Below are 20,415 nucleotides of genomic sequence, written 5' to 3' on the forward strand. Positions count from 1 at the left end.
AATTGCACCGATGGAAATTATTGTGCAATCATGGGAGTGCAGGGAGCGCCTTCTCGAGATTTCGATACATCGAACGCCGAATTCCCTTTCACGATCAGTCTATCCACTTTAAATCAGACCGACATGAGCTCAAGACACTTGAACCTATAACGAGAGTATCCGATGTAATTTGCTTTCACGTTTAAGTTTCGCCGACGAAGAGCCGCGCGGCTGGTCTTCTTTCTGAAATGTTGTACCGAACAGGCACAAAAAGCTTAAATTATGTCGAGGCTAATGAATATAATGTTAAATTCAAGGAAAGACGCTAATAAGAGTAGTTATATCATTGGCAGCTCGCCTCATTTATTATACAGACGAGTCTTAAGGTCAGGAAAATATTACCGAATAGCATAGGCATTGAAAACACTGTTCCAAAGGAACGAGAGTCTACTTTTTATCTCACGAACGAATCTCGCGGTGAATGTCTTGCCCAAATTACGGGTATGGTACCTAAAATTTCCGCGTCGCTTTTTGTATACGGATTTTTAACAAGCCGTTGGTCTGAACTTTGATCCGGTTACGAGTTGGACCAAACCACTTGCGACAATTAAAACTATTTAATTTTCTCTCTCTACTTCAGAGAACTCACCTCGTATAATCGTGATATTTAGTCTTACGTTTACGTTTTTCTTAAACGGAATCAACGCGCTTTTATGGTCAGATGAAAATCCGATTACGTAATCACGATGAGTAATTTGGGCCTCAAAGGAGGCATTTTGGCTCTCAATCACTATAGGAGTTAATCGAGTACCGGCCCTTGTGCTCGACTCTGGATCTCGGCGTCTGGCCATGAACGCTATATTTACTGTAACTACTAGCTTGTTATGCCGTGGAACTCAAGGCTCGAACAGTACGCTCTGTTTGGCTCGTGCCTGTATGTGGGTAATACATACCCACGTATTTTTTACCTCACATATGCGTTACTGGACGTGTACGATAGGCGATAATTAGAAACGCATTGCGCGTTTTATGCTTACATCGCACAGTCAGGATCAGGTATCACACTGAGAGAAATTTTTAGTTCCGGTTACCGCTCAGTCCTCATCTATTTTCATTTTTTACCGCAACCGAAAAATATAGCTCTAGGTACAAAATGAAAATTAATTTTGTACCTGTTTAACTAAAAAATTAGAGTAAACCTCATGAGCGAAATTTACCTTTGCAGCACCTGCCGTAATTTTCTCTAGCGCGAACAATGGATTCGTATCAGTATTCAGAGATTAGACAAATCTGAATTATCTGTAATTTTTCATCACCGAAGATATATAAGCGATGGTATCAACGAATGCGAAAATATTTGAGCATGAAACAGCGACTCGAGTTACATCGTCGTGATTTTCGGCTAGTTTATATGCGTGTTTCGCTGGTTTGGAGTGATTTGGTCAACGTATCTTTTTCTGGCAAGAGAGCGAACTGATTCAGTCGGAATTAAAACCACGGCACGATATCCACGATGGCGTTGGGAAAAAGCTCGCCGACTCTGATAGTCTTCTGCATAATATTCGCGGCGAAAACCAGCGACGCTAATTTGTGGGACGAGTGCTGGTCCAACTGGATGTGCAACAGCTGGCAGCTGGAATGCGTGAATTTTCAGTGCGCTTGTATAAGTCCCTACGTGCCTTCGATGGACAATGCAAAATGCGTAGTCGGTGAGTAGAGATAAACCGAGCTTGCGGAATCTAACTCCGAAAAGTGAAAATCCAAGTATCTTTATCCGCCGACTCTGTGTACTTCCATAAATTTTCGCAGGAATTGACGGAGTCTGCGAAAGATATCAAGACGAGTGTTACGATCCTAACGCCCATTGTAACCAGACGAATAGCTGGATCGGTACCGGAAGTTGGTGCGCGTGCAAGGAAGGCTTCACTCAGGATCCGGAAACTCGGTTGTGCGCGAAAAGTAAGTGCGACGTCTTAGTTCAAAGAAGCTCAAACTCGCGGCTGATCGGAACACGATTATCCGACTTTCTTTTTCACCTTGCCTCTTGCTCCCAGACATTGGCGAAGAATGCGAGGCTGACGGTACTTCCTGCATCGAAGGAAGCTGCGTCGACGGAACCTGCCAATGTCCAGCGGGTCTTTCGCCGAGCCAATTTGGTGACAGTTGTGGAGTCGGTGAGCATCTCTTCGACGTTTATTGAATCCTGCTGCAGCTTTGAAGGATATTCAAAAAATTGCTTCATTATCTTTGCTCGTGAAACAACGAAAGCTGTCGGCGGTACTTGCACCGATGATCATCCGACCTGTGCCGATCCTTACGCGGAATGCCAAGGCTCTGGTAGTCTCTGCGAGTGCAAAGAAGGACATCAGGCGGTGGTGAGGGAAGAGGATGGAATGACCGTATGCAGAACAGGCGAGTGCGGAATTTTACTTCGATTTTCATGAACTTGTAACGATTCTGGATCGATTTACCCAAGGATCGATCTTTTGGGTCCAGAAAATAGTTCCATTGTATCGATGCTTTGCCATTCGAATTTTTCTGGAATCAATTCCAAGTCCGTAAGAATCGTATCCGATTCTCAAAATCTTCAATTATAGAAAAAGAGTTTGTTGGCATTTTGTATTTTTTTTTCAGCGCTGGGCGGCGCCTGCCAAAACGCGGCTGAATGCGCGGCTTTTAACACGTCCTGCGAGCTTTTGCGACAAGGGATTTCAGCTTGCACTTGCATCGTGAGCTACGTGCCTTCCGAAGATCGGACCGCTTGTTTACCAGGTGAATATATCTATTCGCGGTGAAAAATAAAAATAAAAAGAAGAAAGTTCGTCGAAGCTTTTCGCTTTTGAGGCTGATAAAACGCCTGATTTCAGTCGTAAATCACTGGGCGAGTGCGTGTCAGGAAGATTTGCAATGTACAGCGATGTTTGGAAGATACAGCACCTGCTCCAACAACATCTGCGACTGTCAAATCGGATACATTTATTCCGCTGCAGATTTTGGATGCGTTGCCATACGTAACTATATCATTTTTCGCTTTTGCTGATTTATCGTTAGCTATAATTAGGACGATACAGCGTTGATTTGAGACGCTCGTTTTTAGACGGAGTTGCGCCCAGATCTAATTCGGAATCGGTTAAACTACTCGCGACGACTCTGCTGCCTTACTTACCGACAGAAGCGAAGATAGCTGTGCACGAAATTCTGGATGAATTGTGAAAAATATTGTACGGATTTTGTTGAGTAAATCGTTCCGAATGCTGGAGTGAAGTTTGATTTTTTTTACATCGACTCGTTCAAGTATACCCTGAATTATCCTGTACATTACTTACGCCAAATTCACATTTAAACGGAGAAGTGAAAATCATTTCGAGTCCCACCGGGTGATAAATTTTTCGACAAGAATGTGTGAGGGAGATAAAAAATTTGTTAAAAACATCCGGCCGACTTAAGCCCGTAATATATTACTCATTAAATACCGCTGAAATTCAAATGGCGATAAAAATTAATCTTCGTCAACGTTTGCGTAACACTTTTCATCCTTCGTCATTTACAAACAAGGACGGATTCGCATTCCCATTTCATATCAGCAATAACTTGGGTAAGAATATATTTTTAATCCACGTTTCACTGTACACAAAGAGAAATTAACTTTTACGTAATATTATAGCAACAAGTTTCGGAACGAGTGTTGTACGATTTCAAACACTTGCAATATCGTATCGGCGTGGATCGTTTTTGCAATCTATTATTCCTTCTTTCTTGTTTGCGTTGAGTAAATACTTGTTTTTTTTTTTCTCGTTTTGTTACACAGTTTTTATTAAAAAATCAAACGAAAACAAAGAAAACTACATCTATACGCGTATACACGCAATAATATTTACCTGCGAATGGAGAACTGACAACGAATATCACGAATCACTGAAATTCACACGGAAATTGTACACTAATAAAATATAAAGCCTACGTATTATATATATATATACTTTACTCAGTGATTGTTATAGATGAAATTTAAGTAATGAAACGAAATTTTACCCGGTGTAAATAGGGAATGTAAGATTCAAATTTCACGTTCAAACTACATTATAATAATATCACGTTGAATGTACAAATCACGATAAAGTTACTCGAGCATACATAGAGTAACGACGATATGAATTCATATGAAGTGTGATATACAAATATTCGTAATTCGATGTGTTAATATTGGCAGGGTAACAAGGTATGAAACTACATACATGAACCGTCGTATCAATTTAAGTATACTTTTTGATTGGAGAAATTGTGTTCGTAAATTTTACATTGACATAGGTGTATGTGACGGAATTTGAATCGAGAACTTGAAACTCTTATTCACTTTTTGCTGTATGAAGTATGTGGGTGGATGTTTAACTAAGATGATATTTGTTACATTTTAAATACAACAGTCCGAATGAACATGACAGATGTGTATATCTGAAAGTGTTTCGATGCAGAGAAAATAAAGGAACGATATCTTCAGCGTTGAAGAAATATTCAATGACAGCTTTGTTTGAGTTTGCTTATATTATTTCGCTCGCTTGCTTCTTCAAAACGTTTAAAAAAAAAAAATTCCGTCTCCTCGTCTAAATATTATTCATTTCCAGCACCTCGCGTCGCAAGTTTTCTTACACAATTTTCACATTTTTTTTTTTTTTGTTTAAAGGAAAAAACACGAATAACAATAATTCCAAAGGCAAGAAACTTTGGCAAATTCAATGGAATACGGTAAACGATCGTGAGAATTTAAAAAACAAAAAACAAACGGGATTAAGTTTAATTGAAAATTTCGGCGATCAGTCTTTCTCGCCGTAGATAAATCTGACTCCACGCCAATTAATCTCGCGGTACTTCGATACAACTTTCACAGCTCTTCTCCGCGTATCGCTCTCGAGAATAATTGTCTTTATACGTTTTATAAAAGTGTAAACATCGATTAGTACACCCTGTATGAAATATTATAATCATTCTACAGCTACACAACCCGTGTGTATAACATATGATTAACGCTGCGATCGCATGTAGCCTAGATGATAATTAAACGCGATTTGTAGTATCTGTAATGAATTTTTCACAATATTGCAGCGATAAGACCAAAGTACATCAAAGACGTTGCGAAGATTCCGAGGCTGATCACTGTAACAGAGAAAAAGTACGATATACTTGAATATTTCATAAGGATATAGAATCATCCGCGTGGATTTAGATAACATTGCGAAAAGGGAAGAAGAGTCGACTTTTCGAATCAATAATCGTACGAATACTCGATATCGCTTCTAAACGAAATCGATTCTTTTGCGTTCTTTCAGCTAACTCTCTCCAAGCGAATATCAATCCTGCTTACATCGATTAGCCGCCGATTTTCGTTCGTCGACACATATGCCCTTGTCGTTATCATAGTGCAAGCCCTGAACACAGGCGCAGACCTTGTCTATGCACTTAAGATCAAGTTTGCCATCATCGTGATGGGTCTGGGAGCAATCGTGATCGGTCTCGCAGGCATCGTTGACCTCTGAAATCGACAAATCGATCGTCCGATATTTATTCATGCAATTGGAAAAAAATCTATGATCTATGTATATTCGATCGTGAAGAAAGGTTCTTTTTTCTGCCAACGAATCGGCTCGGCGTACTTTTGGTCATTTGGCACTCGTTCGTCGCCGACGAGTGATGGTGGTGCTCAGGACACTGGCAACGTCCGTTCAAACAGACGCCCCCGAGGTGATCACACTGGATGGATTCCACGCATTGATCCTCGATCTTCGATGCCTTGGAAAGGCATTCGGTACCATTCGGATGAATAACCTTGTCCGACGGGCAGCTGCAGATGTTCTGATGATCGCACACGGCCTGAGCTACGTTAAGACACTCCTCTGTGGCTGTGCAAGATGCGCCGATATCTGTGAAAGGACACAAAATCATTAAGTATTTGAAACAACGACAGGAGAAACATCATCAGGATGGTGATCGTTGAACTTGAGAGTGACTTCGACGTCCGGGTATTTCAGATGACCGATCAGACCAAAGAAAGGAATTGATCGTTACGACGATTAGTGAGTAATATGATTCGCTCGGTTCTTTGGTGCAGCATAATTTTCCGGTGAGAGATTTGCCTGAATGATCGTTGCGAAACCTTGCGATATTCCGACGTGGTATTCATGCGTCACGTTTCGCGGTACGATAAAGAAAAAGAATAAGAATAACGCGTCCGTGTAGTTGGAATAACCGCATAATTTGGAAAGGCGATATTTTTCTGGCCATTGTCTGAAGTGACAGGTTTTCAATAACAATTTATGGACATGTGCCCGTGTAACTGGATCCGTTTATACGTATATTATACACATCGTTGCGCGATCCATTCCTTTTTTAATTTTCTTATCTTCCTTTTCTTTCTCCCCGCAACTCAGGATACAGTTCAATACAGAATACATTAAAGTCTTTGGCTCACGGCGTTACTCACCTTTATTCACCCAGCATGCTTTGGATTCGAAGTGGTAGTTTTCACGGCATTTGCAAACTCCTTCGAGGCACGTTGTGTTTGAAGTCAGAGCCCGGCACTGTACGGACTCCACGCATCCAGATTCGCCGTAACCCATTCCTGGATGAAGAACAATTTCAACGATAAGTTTAACGAACGCTTGAGGAATGCGTCGCTGTAACGAAGAGCTAAGATTTAATCGCCATCTTCGGTCTATAATGCGGCTAATTCAATTCCTCTGATACGACACACACACACGCATATACCGGCAGGCTGCTGTAAAGTAAACAATAAAAATGTGGCGTTTACACGATCTAAAGACCGTTTGCGCAACCTGTGAGTTACGTAACGCGTCTTACATGTAACACCAGCCGAGAAGAGGTTGTCGTACAATTCTTAAAGCCAAAAAATTCATTATAAATCTTTGAAGTATGCAATAACAATCAGGAATCAACAGGCGATGCTGTTTCAAATACCTGCACAGTCCGTGTTCTCCCCTTTATATTTTCGTTTCTTATCCAATTTCGCAGACGTGTAGTGCAAACGTGCTCGCATAAAAGTGAAACGTTCACACAGAGTTTCGTTACCAATAGAAACGCGGTATGAAACGGGGGGAAAAAAATTTTGGCTGATAACGCAAACACCAGCCAGAACCGCAGTGCTTTCCAAATGACTCACCGGCTAGACATTTGTCGTTATTTTCCGAAGCGAAAAATCCCGACTTGCAAGCGCACTGCTTATTCGTCGTGTTGCAAAGGGCGTTAATGTCCGACACGCTGCATTCCTTGTCCAAATTACACACGTGGCCTATCAATCCGGCTGAAATTTGAAAGAAATTTTAATTACTCGCACGGCTGAGACCAGCGGTGATTTCAAGGGGGTCAAAGTAACGGGGATGAAAATCATTTCGACGATCGATCGTCTCCTTCCGCAGTCAATATCCTGCGTCGACAAGGTCTTCCTTGTTCCATCACGTACCCTGACCATTTCTCTGACCGGCTTCCGTGCTGCCGTTTATCATTCCAGCGGTACAATTAACCTGCACCCCGTTAGTCGTTAAACACTTGCAATGACCGTCGTCGCATCTAGCTGTGCTAGGCGGTTCGATCATATTTTTACAGCCATTGTTGTCCTTGCAGGGAATGTCGACGAAGTCTGCAACAATCAATCAACCTCGTCTTTTACACGCTATTATCTGATAGTTCAAACGTTCGACGACACGGACAGGCGACAAAACGGAACACAGAGGCGTAACAGGTGTCCACGTATAGGCATGGAGAAGGACGCAACAAACGATCAAGACACAGGCAGAGCTGCTGAAAAAGCGGAAGAGTTAGTTTGCTGCTGGCGCTTCTTTGCGTATATTAGTCATCGGCACAAGTCGCACGTATAAAAACCTATGAGTGTAATAGATGCGTTGGAAATAACGGAGTTGCAATTATTTCAGCCGGTACACCGCATTTCCTTATTTTAGCAAATTACCATTTCTAATCGCTACGCTGTTAAAAATAATTACTGCGAATTTACTACGAATTTACCGTACAAAATAGTTGTCAAGTTACGAAACGAGCTTGCAAATTTAGAAATTCGGCGTAGCGACGTAAATCACTATTAATTTTACTAAAGTTTATAAGAAAAATGCAAAAAAGTAATTTGTATTTACTTAATTACCCGATGGTAAATTTATTGTATTTGAACAAAACTTTCAACACGGTGTAGGAAGTTCCGTCACGGAAATTTTCGACGGTGTAGGTAGTATAAATTCTTACAACCCAAACGCCGTGTTTGTATAATAAATGCAAAGAGAGAGAGAGAGAGAGAGAGAGACCGAATTGACGAATGCTGACAGTCGATCGGTGAGATATCGGATAAAACTTGGTTATTCGGAGAATTCGAAAATGGCAAGCAAATATATACCGTATAGTAAAACAGCTCTTGGGCATTTAGAATCGCCTGCAAACGAGTTTCCGGTCAGCTCTTATTCGAGTCCGTAAAAAGCCGGGCGAATATCTCGACGGTCAAGGGTTTCGTAGTATGAATAAAACCTGTGAATGAAATACGAGCTACGGTTGCGGAGTGCTTCGAAGGGGCAAGGAAAGTGAGAAAGAGTGAACAAAGAGAGGCAAAGTGCTCGGTGTTCGAGCAGCCAACAAAGAGATTAAACTTCTCCCGAACTCTAGATATATCGCGTAATGATTTCCGATTTTCTCGAAAGCTCACAAGGCGGTTGTTTGTTCCCCGATTCGTCGAACTCGTTTCAAGTGCATCGCGTATTCCGATCTGACTTGACTGACGATCAACTGCATTTTCGTTGATATTTATTCCATATCGGAACGACTGGGATTGATACCGATTTTGCGCACCGTGTATACGGGTCGATTCCGTAGCCGATCGTCGTGTTTCCCTTTCGCATTGCCGTTCATTTATACACTGTGGAATCTGAAACGGGTATGAGTAACAAGCTGTTTGAGCTTCCGCGAACCGATCAACGATCCGACTTCGGCTGATGACGTGAAGTGAGCCGGTAGTCGGTTTCCTGGTTGTGTTTTACGCAGTTTCGGCACCGGCAAGTATCCTTGCACAATTCGATTTGCAATCCATTCACGCACCTCGCTCTCGAGACTCGCGAAATAGCAAATTCTGCGGTCGTAAGAATTATTATGGAAATTTTCGCATCAAAGTAACTGCGAGTTGTAAAGCGATTTTTTGTATCGCGAAAATGCGACCTGCTGTTTGGATTATGACGATGACGATACATGTTGAAATAACAAAAGTGAATTACGCGTGTCGTAGGATCTTGGTCATACGAATTTCATGTTTATATTCCAGGATTTCCCACAGCCGCAATGACTCACAATCAGTGTCGAAGATGATACAAGTTGCAATGATTCACTGCTTGCCGAACGGAAAGTTAGAAATATGCCCGCGTTTTCATTTCCGTTTCGAAACGAGCGATGCGAGAATTCGCGAATGAATCGGTAAAAGTAAAATGATCGAAACAGCGAGCAGCTTGTACGATTTATCCAAGTTATTACAATCATCCGTATACATTTGTTGTAGAAATTTTACCACCTCTGGCATTAACGAATTTTTTACATCTACTCGAAACAATTTCTGGAGCTCGTTTCGACTTTATACACTATATGTACACAATGCGAACGTCAATTCCCAATAAATTCCAGCTACGCGAAATGGCGAGTCCTCGTAACGCGCGAGGAAAGATAAGATTCTCGAATATTATAAAACACCAGCCCGACTCGGCATCCAATGTCATTCTTGAGTGTGTACACGTATATCTGATAAAAGAGCCTTTGAGGCACGAGTCGGTGTTTGTGTATTCTCCGACAGGCTTACATTTACCGCGGTACCAACAATAGCGGACGAATTTCAAAAGTCGATGGATTTCCAATTGATCTCGGAGTTACGTAACGATACGGCACATAATATAATATATTCGGATTACACGGGCGAGAACGCCGTCTGCGAGATGAATAAATTTTTTATTTCGATAAAGGAACGCGCCGTGGAACAAAACTGCGCGCGTTTCCATCTGTGTAACCACATGTGGGTACGTAAATGTGTTATAACAATATAAACGATCCCGTATGCATGCGTGCGTACACGTATTGGTGGTATATCTACGTATAACCGCGACAAAGTGGAAACAATGGAGAAAGGAAGAAGGACTTGAACGCTTCGTTGAATTCGCGTGCGCGAATAGCGCGATGTTGAATATTTTTCATCACCAAGTGCGAAAAGCCTTCGCGATCCGACGTTTAGCTGGGAATATTTATTTTCTAATCGTACGCAATCGCGGCCAATCCAAATCAGATTTCTATACGCGATTGGCGCAGATCGGTCATAGATTGGAAAATCGGTCATTAAAATTGTCTGCAATAATTTTCGCTTTCTAAATTTCGTCAGAGAACAGAATCGAGTTTTCGCAGGTAGATATTAGACGTAGTTTATAATTATACCACATTACGAACGGCATTGAATGCTCCGTGCGTCTATTACCTTTGTTTTATCTATAGTTTATTGCACGGTAAGACATGTCGGCACACAATCGTTATCGTTCTTCAACGTGCATCGCGATCTTATCGTATATATATAACTTCGGAACCTACGCGTCGTGCAAAATCGTTTCAAACACGTAGCAACGTTACTCGTCGTTCTTATTCGCACTCTTATTGCTCCCCCCCTGGGTCGAATGTAGATAGCGAGAAAACCGGATGTGCGGACCCTGCAACGAAGTTGTAAAAAAAAAAAAAGAAAAAAAATACTTCGAGGATCGGAGTAAGCGAATTATTGCAAAAACCACGGGGTGTTTCTTTTTCTCCCCGTCAGACTTTCAGCGCAGATTATACGTACGAATTTCGCGATGCTCGAATGTGGGTAATGCAATATCACGTACAACGGTCGGGTAATTACTTCCTCCGAGTCTAAGCCTGCGATGTAATTCCGCTATGGGTAATTGGCTCAGCTATGGTGCTGGGTACAGAAATCGTTCGGTATGGCTGCACAGTCATAACACAAATACCGCCGTGCCCCGATCGCTGCTCGGTTTCGTATAAATAAACAGAGAACAGGTCTCTCGCTGTGCTGTAATACTCTCTTTGTACGATTTGCTACTTCCATAAGAAGTGTATTTTTCTACGTAGACGGTACATTACACGCAACGTATCGATACAAGTAAATGTGTACCGAATGCCCTCGCATACCGTCACGGATCGACGTTACCGTTTTTCGAACGTTCAAGTACCTTTATCGACAACACAGCTCGGATAAAGTTGTAAGAAGGTCTGCGAATCCCGAGACAAATATGTAAGTACTTTCATAATAAATAAGTAAACGAATCAGCGCAATTATACGAATAGGTGTGAGAAATTCCAGCCGCAACACGTGGCCTAGTTTGCATTAAAAGTACACGTACAAACACATTGCATTTTTTTTTTTTCATCATTTTTCTCTCACGTTATACAGATACAACAAGCGCAAACCACAAGAAACAAATAGCCTTATACGTATGTACGCAGCAACGATCAAACAAGCAGAAATTGTTGTCAAAGAATAATCGCAAAGGATTCGAGAGCTTTGATTTTGATGCGAAAATAGCGTATAAATAATTGCATTAATTTACCTAGCGAAATTGAGAGGTCGAGGAGGAGGACGAACGCGGCGGTCCAGACGAGGTACTTCATCCTTAATGCAGAGGGTCGTTTTTCTCACCGGTGGTAAAACCTTCCCTCACGTCAGACGGTCAAATTTCCACCCCGTATTGCGATCGGTTTCCTTTAATGCGATCGGCTGTTGGTGACAGCAATGATCGAATCCTATTGCGAACGACCACGCGGGACCAAAGACGGTAACGCAAGAACCGACGCCGGTTCTTCGGAGTCATCACCAACGGCTGGAACCTACACTTCACCCCCACCACCGATACGCGTACCTACTTTCTTCACAAAGACTCTCCCCACCAGAATTGGTCTCCGGATCTTTTCCTCTTCTACGTGTGTGTATGTATGTGTGTATACGTACGATTGGATCCCCGACTATCTAGAATCCAAGGAACGGTCTATTGTCAAATACAGGAATTAGTTATGTAGTCGGATATTTGTTTCTGGTTTTGTTGCAGGAAAAGGACGACATGCGATCGATCTTCGCAAACTTTGAACTATTACCGAGTGACGGGCGTAGGTATGCGAACAGATGGATGAAAAAGAGCAGATTTTACTCAAAACTGCAGGAAAAGGGAAACACATCGGGGTTTTAACTATATTTTTTTTTTCTTTTTTTGTTACAAATGTAGCAGATTTAATTCTCCGCACAGCGGTTTTCTACGGTAAATTCTGCATTTTAGGAAGCACATTTTACCACAAAACCTGACATGCTTTTTTTCCTGCAGTTTTGAGTAAAATTTGCTCTTTCATTCTCCACACGATGCTGCGCGAAATTTTTTAAAAGCCAATTACTGTTCCGCTTAGCCCGATGATCAAGTTGATTTTACAACAATTCATTTCTACACGGTTTCGATTTCAATTCTACGAGTCGTGAATTTTTGGCCTAAAAGTGTTCGACTTCATCGTGAAAGTAAAGTATTTTCAAATACGTGTTTGGAAGTGTTCTTTAATCTTCCGGAAACTGTGAAGCTTTCAATTTCAGGGAGCATTTTATACACGCGTAAATACGGTGGCGTAAAAATAGCTTTTTGAGCAGCAGCAGCTTCAACGACTAACTAACAACGACGGGCAATCTCTTTTGGTACGTAGTGACGAGTGTAACAGCGATGCGTGTACGAGAGATAAAGGTATGACTTCTTATCAACGTTATCGGTTGACTCTTGGCGTGGCCATTCTCTGGATCCACGCAACTCGCAGTCACGCGTTAAAAGAGTAACATACCTGATATACCTTCCCGCACGCCTTCTAATAACAATTAAAAAGATTAAAAAACAAACAAAATGCCATCGTCTTTGCCATATTTCGCGTTCCTCTTCGTCGTTTTCGTCGGTTTTAGTCAACCGACTTGCGGGCAGGGTGAGTTTCAAACGCCCTCCCGGATCTGCCTCGTTTTCGTCAAATATCTATCACCCTGTGTGACCCAGATAATATATTTCTTCCAGGCGAATACGGCACTGCGAAATTTGGGGAAAGCTGCGAGCAGGATTATCATTGCATCCAAAACGCTTTTTGCCTAGCCCAAAGCACCTGCCGATGCGAACCGCGTTATCTACCCATTCCAGACTTCAGCGCCTGCATTCCAAGTGAGTTTTTCAATTCTATGAATTATACAGACATTTCGTATGTGCTAAAGGCTCGGCCTAAAACCCCTGAAAAGATAATCGAGTTACGCCGGTATCGATGGTTACGTTTTTCAATTTGCCGGATAATTATTGTTTTTAAAAGTCATTTTGGTCAGTTATCTTTTGCAGTAACTAGCTGATTGTTTTTTTTTACTAGTCGATATCGTTATGGACTATTTTTTCTTTTTTTTTCTACATAAACGTCGATGAAACCTTGAGACATTTTAATAGACGTGACATACCTGTATATCAATTATCTACAGCTTAATTACTGTAAATATACGTTACATACGTTGTATAACATGTTATAATATATTGATATCATTCGAGTAACTAACGTTTTCTTCTATTTCGAGAATTACAAAATTGTTCCTGCTGTAGTGTAATCTCTATTAATGTTAATGATAAATTGATCCTTGTAATCGATGAGAAATCCCGATGAACGTACACCTTTATCTTTTCTGGACGGAAAAAAAAACTGTGCATGTAACGTGTCGCGTGTTTTTGCGACGGTAGATGAATTAAAAAGTGAGCAACGAGTAATCATCTTTTGCTTCTATTTTCCATTTGTTATGAATTAAATAATATTTTCCTTTTCAGCCATCGGTCTTCATTGCAGTAGCAATGTAAACTGCACGGGCATGTCTAATGCGGAATGCAAACAAAATGTTTGCGCTTGCAAGGAAGCCTTCACGGTTGATATATCGAACTCCTCAAATTGCCTTCCAAGTAAGTGCCTGTGCGTAAGCTAATTTGTTCAAGAAAAACAGAGTAAGTACGCGATAACCGCACATTGAATATCAATAAAATTTATCTACACGTGAAGCGACAGAACTTCCTTTGAATCTCCCGACAAAAAATCTTAAACTTAAATCTTAAAAAGCAATAGCTTGGATATGAATTTATCATTTCTAAATGTATTAACAATAAGAAAAATCCGTCAGATTTGATCTATTCCGCTTTGCCTTGGCTTGTTTTGTTTAGCTAACTATTTTCTACAATTTCACCGTAACAACTAATTTTTTTCGTTAATCCAAATTGCTGTCCAAGTAATCTTTGAAAATTAAATATTGGACAGGAAAACGTTGTAAAAAAATTGTGTCCCGGTGAAGTTGTGGAAAATGGTTGACTCAACAAAATAAGCCAAGTTAGAATGAAATCGATCAATTCTGATGGATTTTTCTTAAATTTAAAACACCTTGAAATTAAAAATTCATATCCAAGTTATTAGCTTGTAATTAAAAAAAATTTTTCTAGGAAGATATTGATATAATTAATTAGAAAAGTGCCGATTCGAGTTTAGATTGTGTATGTAATTACACAAACGGCATGATTTTTATTCGCCTATTTTCAATTGGGAACCTTTTATTTCAGGGCCCGTAGCGGAAAATGATCGTTGCCAAAGGAATGACGATTGCACCGATTCTCTGCAGCGTGCTTTGTGCATAAATGGTCTTTGCCAATGCTTGACTAGCCACCATTTCACCTTGACGACCGGAACATGCGTCAAATCTTCAGGTAAATGTTGCACCAGTCGCTTTGTACTTATAATATGCCAACAGTGAATTATCGTTGTGATTTGAAATTCTCATCCGAAGGCGTGTTGGACACCTGCGAGGCGGATTATCAGTGCTTTTCGCCTGATAAAGCTGATCCAGATTTGCTCGAGTGCAGAGAAAGACTTTGCAAATGCAGGCCTGGGAAATCATCGAAATATTGCAGTCAGTATCAGCTTATTTGCATGTTCGCTGCGATTTGTCACGTCTTTAGTTTTATCGTAACACTGTTTGAGATCCTTACTTTTTTTTTCTTGCTTTACACTTACAGACGGAGCCTCGAGCAATTCTGCAACAATGCTGGCGGTCGTGTTTTTGTTCTTTACAAAATATCTGACGTAATTAACTTGTCTTCTCTTACCATACTTCTCTACTTTGGCAACTCCGATGAAAAGCGTCGAAGATTGCCTGCAAAAAAAAAAAAATCGCAAGAAGAGATAATTAATTAATCCGTACTTCGTAACTCACTTAGCTTTATTATACCGTGAACTGTTGGCCTTTGCGGCAGCAGTTTTTAGATTAATGTCATTACACTTATAACAAAATCATCAAATCACTAATCACTAATCGGAGCTTAAGCATTCTACAAGGGAACAAGCTGGCGCTAATCGATAAGTCAGCAGCATTCTGTTATTATTAAGATTTTTTTATAATTTGTACAGATAAAAATAGTACACTGAAAAGACAATTGATCATAAATTATGGCGTAAATTAAATTCGCTACACTTTTAATTAAGCGGGGTTGATTCATTTGACAGAAATACGTAGGAGTGCGTGGCGAATATTGATTTTTATGACTTACTTGTATAGACAGATACGTAAATTGGTAAAGTGAGCCTGGTAAAAATATAGCAATAATTATAATTTGATCACATCTTTATTATACAAAGAGAAAGTTCATGTTTTAGGTGTTGATTATGTATACACGAAAGTTCGTTGATTTTCATATAAATTAAATGAATCGCTTCACTTTGATCCATATAACGAAACATACAATAATAACAAAAAAATATATATATATATATATATGTGTGTAACGACCGAACATTGCACGTGACTTGAAAACAAGACTAAATATTATTTTATTACTCCGCACGGAAGCAAAAATACTACCTTATTACCACATTGAACAATAATTGTATACTTTTATTACATTTATATAAATGTATATATTTATATAAATACCTATTTGAAACTCTCTCCGTAGTTTCCAAGCCGAAATATATCAACAAAAATTATAAATCATCTCATTGCGCACACGGTTATATGCATTGGTAGTTCATATCAACGTCAGGGCCAGCCTAAATCGAGGTATAGTCATTGATTAAAACTTTAACAAGTTCGTCATCGTTTTTCCATGTTGTGGTGACAACGACGTTGACGATGACGCATTTCTACGTTACACATTTATCTTATGCGTTACCATATCTCTGCGAATGAATCATAATCAACATTGCTTATCCATCCCGTATGCAACACAGTTTTTTATTTTCTTATTAGTATTTCATTCGTGCCTAAGCGAAGCGACAATACACTTATTTATAATGGGATCAAGCCACTTCCGGGCTTCGTCGTGTACGAATTTTCGGCCTTGTACGTACAATGATTTCTTTATCTGATCTACAGAATGGGTAAAAAAAAAATTTACAATTCAATTGGCAAGTTGATAATCGTTCAACTTTTCCGGAACTCAAGGTCATCGTGGGTTTGAGACAAGTTGAATAAACAGGCTACTTTTTTAAGTTAAAAAGAGAAGGAAGGATATTGGCAACTTAAAACCCATTCGTTCTAACTTTGAATATTTTTCATTCGAGACGGGTGAAAAGGAAAATGAAAGCGTATTCCAACGGTTAGACTGACGAGACAAGCAAATATTAGACGTAAAGCAATGAAATGCATTTTCACCGTCATCATTGATGCGCGCATGCCACAACATCCATAAACTGTCAGCTAATTAGTACTTAATTTAACGTTAACATTAGATGAATACTGTAGTTGAATAAATTAATTTAATAAAAATGATTATTTTAATTTAATTTAGGACATAGCACGTAGTAATATTACAAGCCTGAATCCGACGAAACAGAATTAACATCGTTCGTGTTAGTAGATATATAATATCTTATCTAAACAGTGGCCACATTTTTGGTATACCGTTGCACCATCAGTCTAGTATAAAGTTCTGATGATTTCATGCTCAACGTGTTTTAAAATTGATTACAAAAATTGAAACATCAGAATTTGTTAGTAATTTATTACTCGTATTCGGCGCTATATTTGTACACTAAATAGGTATTCTTCCAGACTTAGGAATTATTATATACAATCGACGCAATCAACAGTTTGGACTCATTACCTGTGACTAACATTGTCGCGTAAAATTATTCTATTCCAAACCAGAATTTTTTTCGCATTGCTCATTCAGTTGTTTGTTCAAAGTATCAAATTAGTAGTAACTACTAATAACGTATTATTATTATTTCTTTCATTATTATTATTATTATTATTACTGTTACTATATATCTGACATAAACAACGATATTGCATCTCCTTCAAATAATACAATAAGACATACAATTTTCACTATGAATATTTACACAATGGTTTTCACTGCAGATAAAAAATATCTTTAAATTTATATCCGTCAATTTTTTATCCCAAATAATATCCGTCATTAAGTTGCTTGACAATTAAACTGAATAACTGATGAACAGAACGTGTATTGTGATTCTTGCAGTATCTTCCTCGACTCAGAAGTCTAGAGCATTACTTTACCCTGAGCGAAATAAGTTGCAAGATTATCGATCGTTCACCACCTAACGAAGCTCTTGTACTCGTCGTTGATGCTGACCCGTTTGATGGTCTCGTATCCCAATATGATGGAAAAACTGAAGCAAGCCGATTGCACTAGACGGGCGGAAAGTCCTTTGGTGAACATCTGGAGACCCTCTTCTACCCAGAGCACTTTAAACGCATTACACATTGAATCTAGCCTTTGAACTTGCAGTCGTGCACGCACTATGTCCAACGGATTCGTTATCACCGTCGTCGTGAACCCGCCCATCGTTCCGGCAACTGCTTGGATCAACAAATGTGAAACCCAATCAGGCAGAACTCGTACCATTTCATCTGAAAACGAAAGTAAGGTATTATTATCTTATGGATTATACAGATAGCTTGATTGTTACTAATTTTGTATTACGCACCTTGATAGAACGTGTACAATCCCCACCAAAGCGCACTGTTCGGAACATAAGCGCACAGTGAGGCGACGTAGCCCCGATAAAATCCCTTCGGACCGTCACGCTGATAAATTAATCTGACTATTTCCGCAGCGATGAATGCTCTCGACCTTCCAGGATCCAAAGTCAGTCCTAAGGGGTTCATTCCCATCTGTGGGGTAGTAATAAAATCAGAAAATTCTAATATGCAAAGAGTATGAGCAAAGAGGAAATCCTTACTTTATCTACAACAAGTTTTCCATGCTTCGTACTAACGCCAAGGACCATCAAATGCTGACTGAGGACATCAAATGGCACAACTATCGTTTGACCAACTACGCTTGCGGCGCCTCCGCCAATCAGAGCCTTTATCCGTGAATCTAGTTGCGCAGTGAACGGGTCTTGTCTCAGAAGATGTCGTACGCCTTCGTATGTCGAGACGTAAAATACCCCTGAGACTATTTGGACAGAACTGATCCAGAAGCCTCGGTACAGTCCTCCGAACCCTTCCATTTTGTAGATCTTTTTGTACGCATCTATCATGCCTGAAAAGAAAAATTGTTCATTTTTGATGGATATCGAGGCCTCGATTAACGCTACGTTTCGTAAATCTGATTGCTCTGAAAGATTTTACCTGAGTACATATGGTTTTTTCTTTGGATTTGCAACCGTGTTTTTATCACTGTCAGTGGGTAAAGGCAGCATCGAACCGAGAACGACGACAGCATACTGAGAGGGAAGAATTTCTTCTTGTCCATCATGTCCCACTCTATGGTGCGAATAAACTGTGGTGCCTCCACCGCTGACATCTTGCAGTGCTTTGTTAACCAAAGATGACAATATTGACGGCAGCGCAGACCCGGCTAAAGGTCGGTAGGATTTATCGGGCAGCCTAAATTGGCACATCTCACTAACACGCCCTGGGCATTACTACCCACTACTAACCTGCAAATAGAAATTGAAATGACAAAAATCAGTGGCTGATTAGCGAATAAAATTGTAGAGCATTAGATTCTTTTTATTTGAGAAAAATATTAGCTAAGCAAGCAATGTTCTTGGTCGTGCGAAACCGTGATTTCAAACGACGTTAGGTAGCGTGATTCAGAAAAAGATAAAGGAACATGTGCTTTGTTCGTGACATTAAAATAATCATTATGATAAATGGTTGAGATTACGAAGAGCTGGCAGAGTTTGTCCTACAGGCAGAGTAACCCCTTCGGGAACTCGTGCGTTAATCTAGCTCGATAAATTGATTAAAAAAAATCATGTTCAAGGCAGACTAGTGTTAGGCAGAGTCCATAGGCTACTATTTACTGCCTGATAATGTAATCGATTAGTTATCTGCAGAGTGTCTGCTGACAAGAAATCAAGAGTTACGAGTCAATTTTCCACGATCCAAATGGTATTCATAATTTTACAGAACGATTGAATTACTCTTAACAGCCACAGGTGCCGAAAATAAGCTTCGGCACCTTTCAACAGAAGATTAGATACAACGTAATAATTTAATAATAGTTCAAGTACACCAGATAATAAACAAGTCGTCGTCGTCGCAATTTGATCTTGCAAAGTAGGCGAGAGGTGTGGATCTGAGAAATTTTGCAGGCTTGCTGTGACGAGAAGGTATTAACAGTTGGGTAAACGTTGATAGGAGCTAAAATTAACCACGTGTTTCTGGGACAGAGGGTGGAGAAAATTGTTGAAAAATTAGTAAGCAGGACTGCAGTTAGTTATTGCTGCATAGTAACGGAGGCGGCGTAGAACGATGATGCACTCTGTTTAAATGATCTGGCGGAAACTAGTTCAAGGTCAGAAACTCGAAGTTCGAACCTAACCAACAAATCGCTGGCCGGATCGAACCGTTGCAATTGAATGGACGAGAATGATGACATTTTTCGCGTTATCGTAGCAGCCACGCATGTTGATACTCACGGTGATGTAATACTACGGGTAATGCGATTACGAGTAGGTTTGGATTCTGCCCAGTATAGCTTGAACGTAAACTCGTAATTTTTGGCTCTCGATTCAGCCAGTTTAACAGATAATGTCAACGCGCACCAACACCACGATCATTTCTCCCGCAAACTCTTGAGCTCACTTCGTGAACTTTGACCGGCATTGAGTCTAGCCACTGATTACTCGAACGCATCGACGTGCTTTCCCCATTTCCCCGTTGTGGTGAAACTCGTGAGGACCGTGAGCAAGCAGAAGCCAAGCAGAAGCCATGAAACGATATCAGCTGAAATCCTTACCGCCCCCACTCTATTATCGCACCAATTTCTTTTTACGCCGTTCTTGAGGCGTTCCGAAAAATCTTTGGTGTACAATGAAGAAGCTACAAATGACCTACTGCTGAATTTCCTC

The 20,415-nt window shown here is 40.3% G+C and overlaps 4 protein-coding genes across 8 annotated transcripts; 2 read left to right on the plus strand and 2 right to left on the minus strand.

Annotated features, from left to right (window-relative positions):
• Nucleotides 1-134: 134 nt before the first annotated feature.
• On the plus strand, nt 135-4,549 carry LOC124185836 (latent-transforming growth factor beta-binding protein 1-like). The gene is made up of 7 exons (XM_046576986.1): nt 135-1,688; nt 1,789-1,938; nt 2,034-2,153; nt 2,248-2,391; nt 2,614-2,751; nt 2,847-2,990; nt 3,077-4,549. The coding sequence occupies exons 1-7, from the start codon at nt 1,493-1,495 to the stop codon at nt 3,190-3,192; spliced, it is 1,008 nt and encodes a 335-aa protein (XP_046432942.1). The 5' UTR covers nt 135-1,492; the 3' UTR covers nt 3,193-4,549.
• Nucleotides 3,687-11,845, minus strand: LOC124185835 (prion-like-(Q/N-rich) domain-bearing protein 25). Of its 2 annotated transcripts, XM_046576983.1 has the most exons (7): nt 11,613-11,844; nt 7,451-7,627; nt 7,151-7,291; nt 6,455-6,592; nt 5,628-5,894; nt 5,339-5,506; nt 3,687-5,130 (listed from the first exon to the last, which is right to left on the minus strand). In XM_046576983.1, exons 1-7 carry the CDS (start codon nt 11,671-11,673, stop codon nt 5,066-5,068), a joined length of 1,017 nt encoding a protein of 338 aa, XP_046432939.1. In that variant the 5' UTR covers nt 11,674-11,844; the 3' UTR covers nt 3,687-5,065. The 2 variants fall into 2 exon arrangements, with proteins under 2 accessions (XP_046432939.1, XP_046432940.1); XM_046576984.1 differs by lacking the exon at nt 7,451-7,627 and having other exon boundaries at nt 11,613-11,845.
• An 11-nt stretch (nt 11,846-11,856) lies between these two features.
• LOC124185838 (prion-like-(Q/N-rich) domain-bearing protein 25) lies at nt 11,857-15,239 on the plus strand. Of its 3 annotated transcripts, XM_046576990.1 has the most exons (7): nt 11,857-11,992; nt 12,108-12,169; nt 13,095-13,235; nt 13,875-14,003; nt 14,649-14,792; nt 14,873-14,995; nt 15,102-15,239. In XM_046576990.1, coding segments are annotated over exons 1-7 (672 nt in total). In that variant the 5' UTR covers nt 11,857-11,990; the 3' UTR covers nt 15,173-15,239. The 3 variants fall into 3 exon arrangements, with proteins under 3 accessions (XP_046432946.1, XP_046432945.1, XP_046432947.1); XM_046576989.1 differs by lacking the exons at nt 11,857-11,992; nt 12,108-12,169 and adding an exon at nt 12,812-13,008; XM_046576991.1 differs by lacking the exons at nt 11,857-11,992; nt 12,108-12,169; nt 13,095-13,235 and adding an exon at nt 13,631-13,802.
• Nucleotides 15,240-15,455: 216 nt separating this feature from the next.
• On the minus strand, nt 15,456-20,295 carry LOC124185837 (solute carrier family 25 member 44). Of its 2 annotated transcripts, none has more exons than XM_046576987.1 (5): nt 19,984-20,295; nt 18,686-18,996; nt 18,292-18,596; nt 18,037-18,223; nt 15,456-17,959 (listed from the first exon to the last, which is right to left on the minus strand). In XM_046576987.1, exons 2-5 carry the CDS (start codon nt 18,858-18,860, stop codon nt 17,640-17,642), a joined length of 987 nt encoding a protein of 328 aa, XP_046432943.1. In that variant the 5' UTR covers nt 18,861-18,996; nt 19,984-20,295; the 3' UTR covers nt 15,456-17,639. The 2 variants fall into 2 exon arrangements, with proteins under 2 accessions (XP_046432943.1, XP_046432944.1); XM_046576988.1 differs by lacking the exon at nt 19,984-20,295 and adding an exon at nt 19,576-19,820.
• Nucleotides 20,296-20,415: the final 120 nt, after the last annotated feature.

Source organism: Neodiprion fabricii, chromosome 6 (genome assembly GCF_021155785.1).
Source record: "Neodiprion fabricii isolate iyNeoFabr1 chromosome 6, iyNeoFabr1.1, whole genome shotgun sequence".
NCBI classification, from domain to species: domain Eukaryota; kingdom Metazoa; phylum Arthropoda; class Insecta; order Hymenoptera; family Diprionidae; genus Neodiprion; species Neodiprion fabricii.

Coding starts and splice junctions, on each gene's coding strand:
- LOC124185836 (XM_046576986.1), top strand. CDS start 1,493: ATGGCGTTGGGAAAAAGCTCGCCGACTCTGATAGTCTTCTGCATAATA. Junction 1,689..1,788: donor CAATGCAAAATGCGTAGTCG/GTGAGTAGAGAT, acceptor AAATTTTCGCAG/GAATTGACGGAGTCTGCGAA. Junction 2,392..2,613: donor AATGACCGTATGCAGAACAG/GCGAGTGCGGAA, acceptor TTTTTTTTTCAG/CGCTGGGCGGCGCCTGCCAA.
- LOC124185835 (XM_046576983.1), bottom strand. CDS start 11,673: ATGAAGTACCTCGTCTGGACCGCCGCGTTCGTCCTCCTCCTCGACCTC. Junction 7,628..11,612: donor CGACCTCTCAATTTCGCTAG/GTAAATTAATGC, acceptor TGATTGTTGCAG/ACTTCGTCGACATTCCCTGC. Junction 5,895..6,454: donor AGCATGCTGGGTGAATAAAG/GTGAGTAACGCC, acceptor GTCCTTTCACAG/ATATCGGCGCATCTTGCACA.
- LOC124185838 (XM_046576989.1), top strand. CDS start 12,933: ATGCCATCGTCTTTGCCATATTTCGCGTTCCTCTTCGTCGTTTTCGTC. Junction 13,009..13,094: donor TCAACCGACTTGCGGGCAGG/GTGAGTTTCAAA, acceptor TATTTCTTCCAG/GCGAATACGGCACTGCGAAA. Junction 13,236..13,874: donor CTTCAGCGCCTGCATTCCAA/GTGAGTTTTTCA, acceptor TTTCCTTTTCAG/CCATCGGTCTTCATTGCAGT.
- LOC124185837 (XM_046576987.1), bottom strand. CDS start 18,860: ATGTCAGCGGTGGAGGCACCACAGTTTATTCGCACCATAGAGTGGGAC. Junction 18,597..18,685: donor AAAAAACCATATGTACTCAG/GTAAAATCTTTC, acceptor TTTTCTTTTCAG/GCATGATAGATGCGTACAAA. Junction 17,960..18,036: donor ATTGTACACGTTCTATCAAG/GTGCGTAATACA, acceptor TTTCGTTTTCAG/ATGAAATGGTACGAGTTCTG.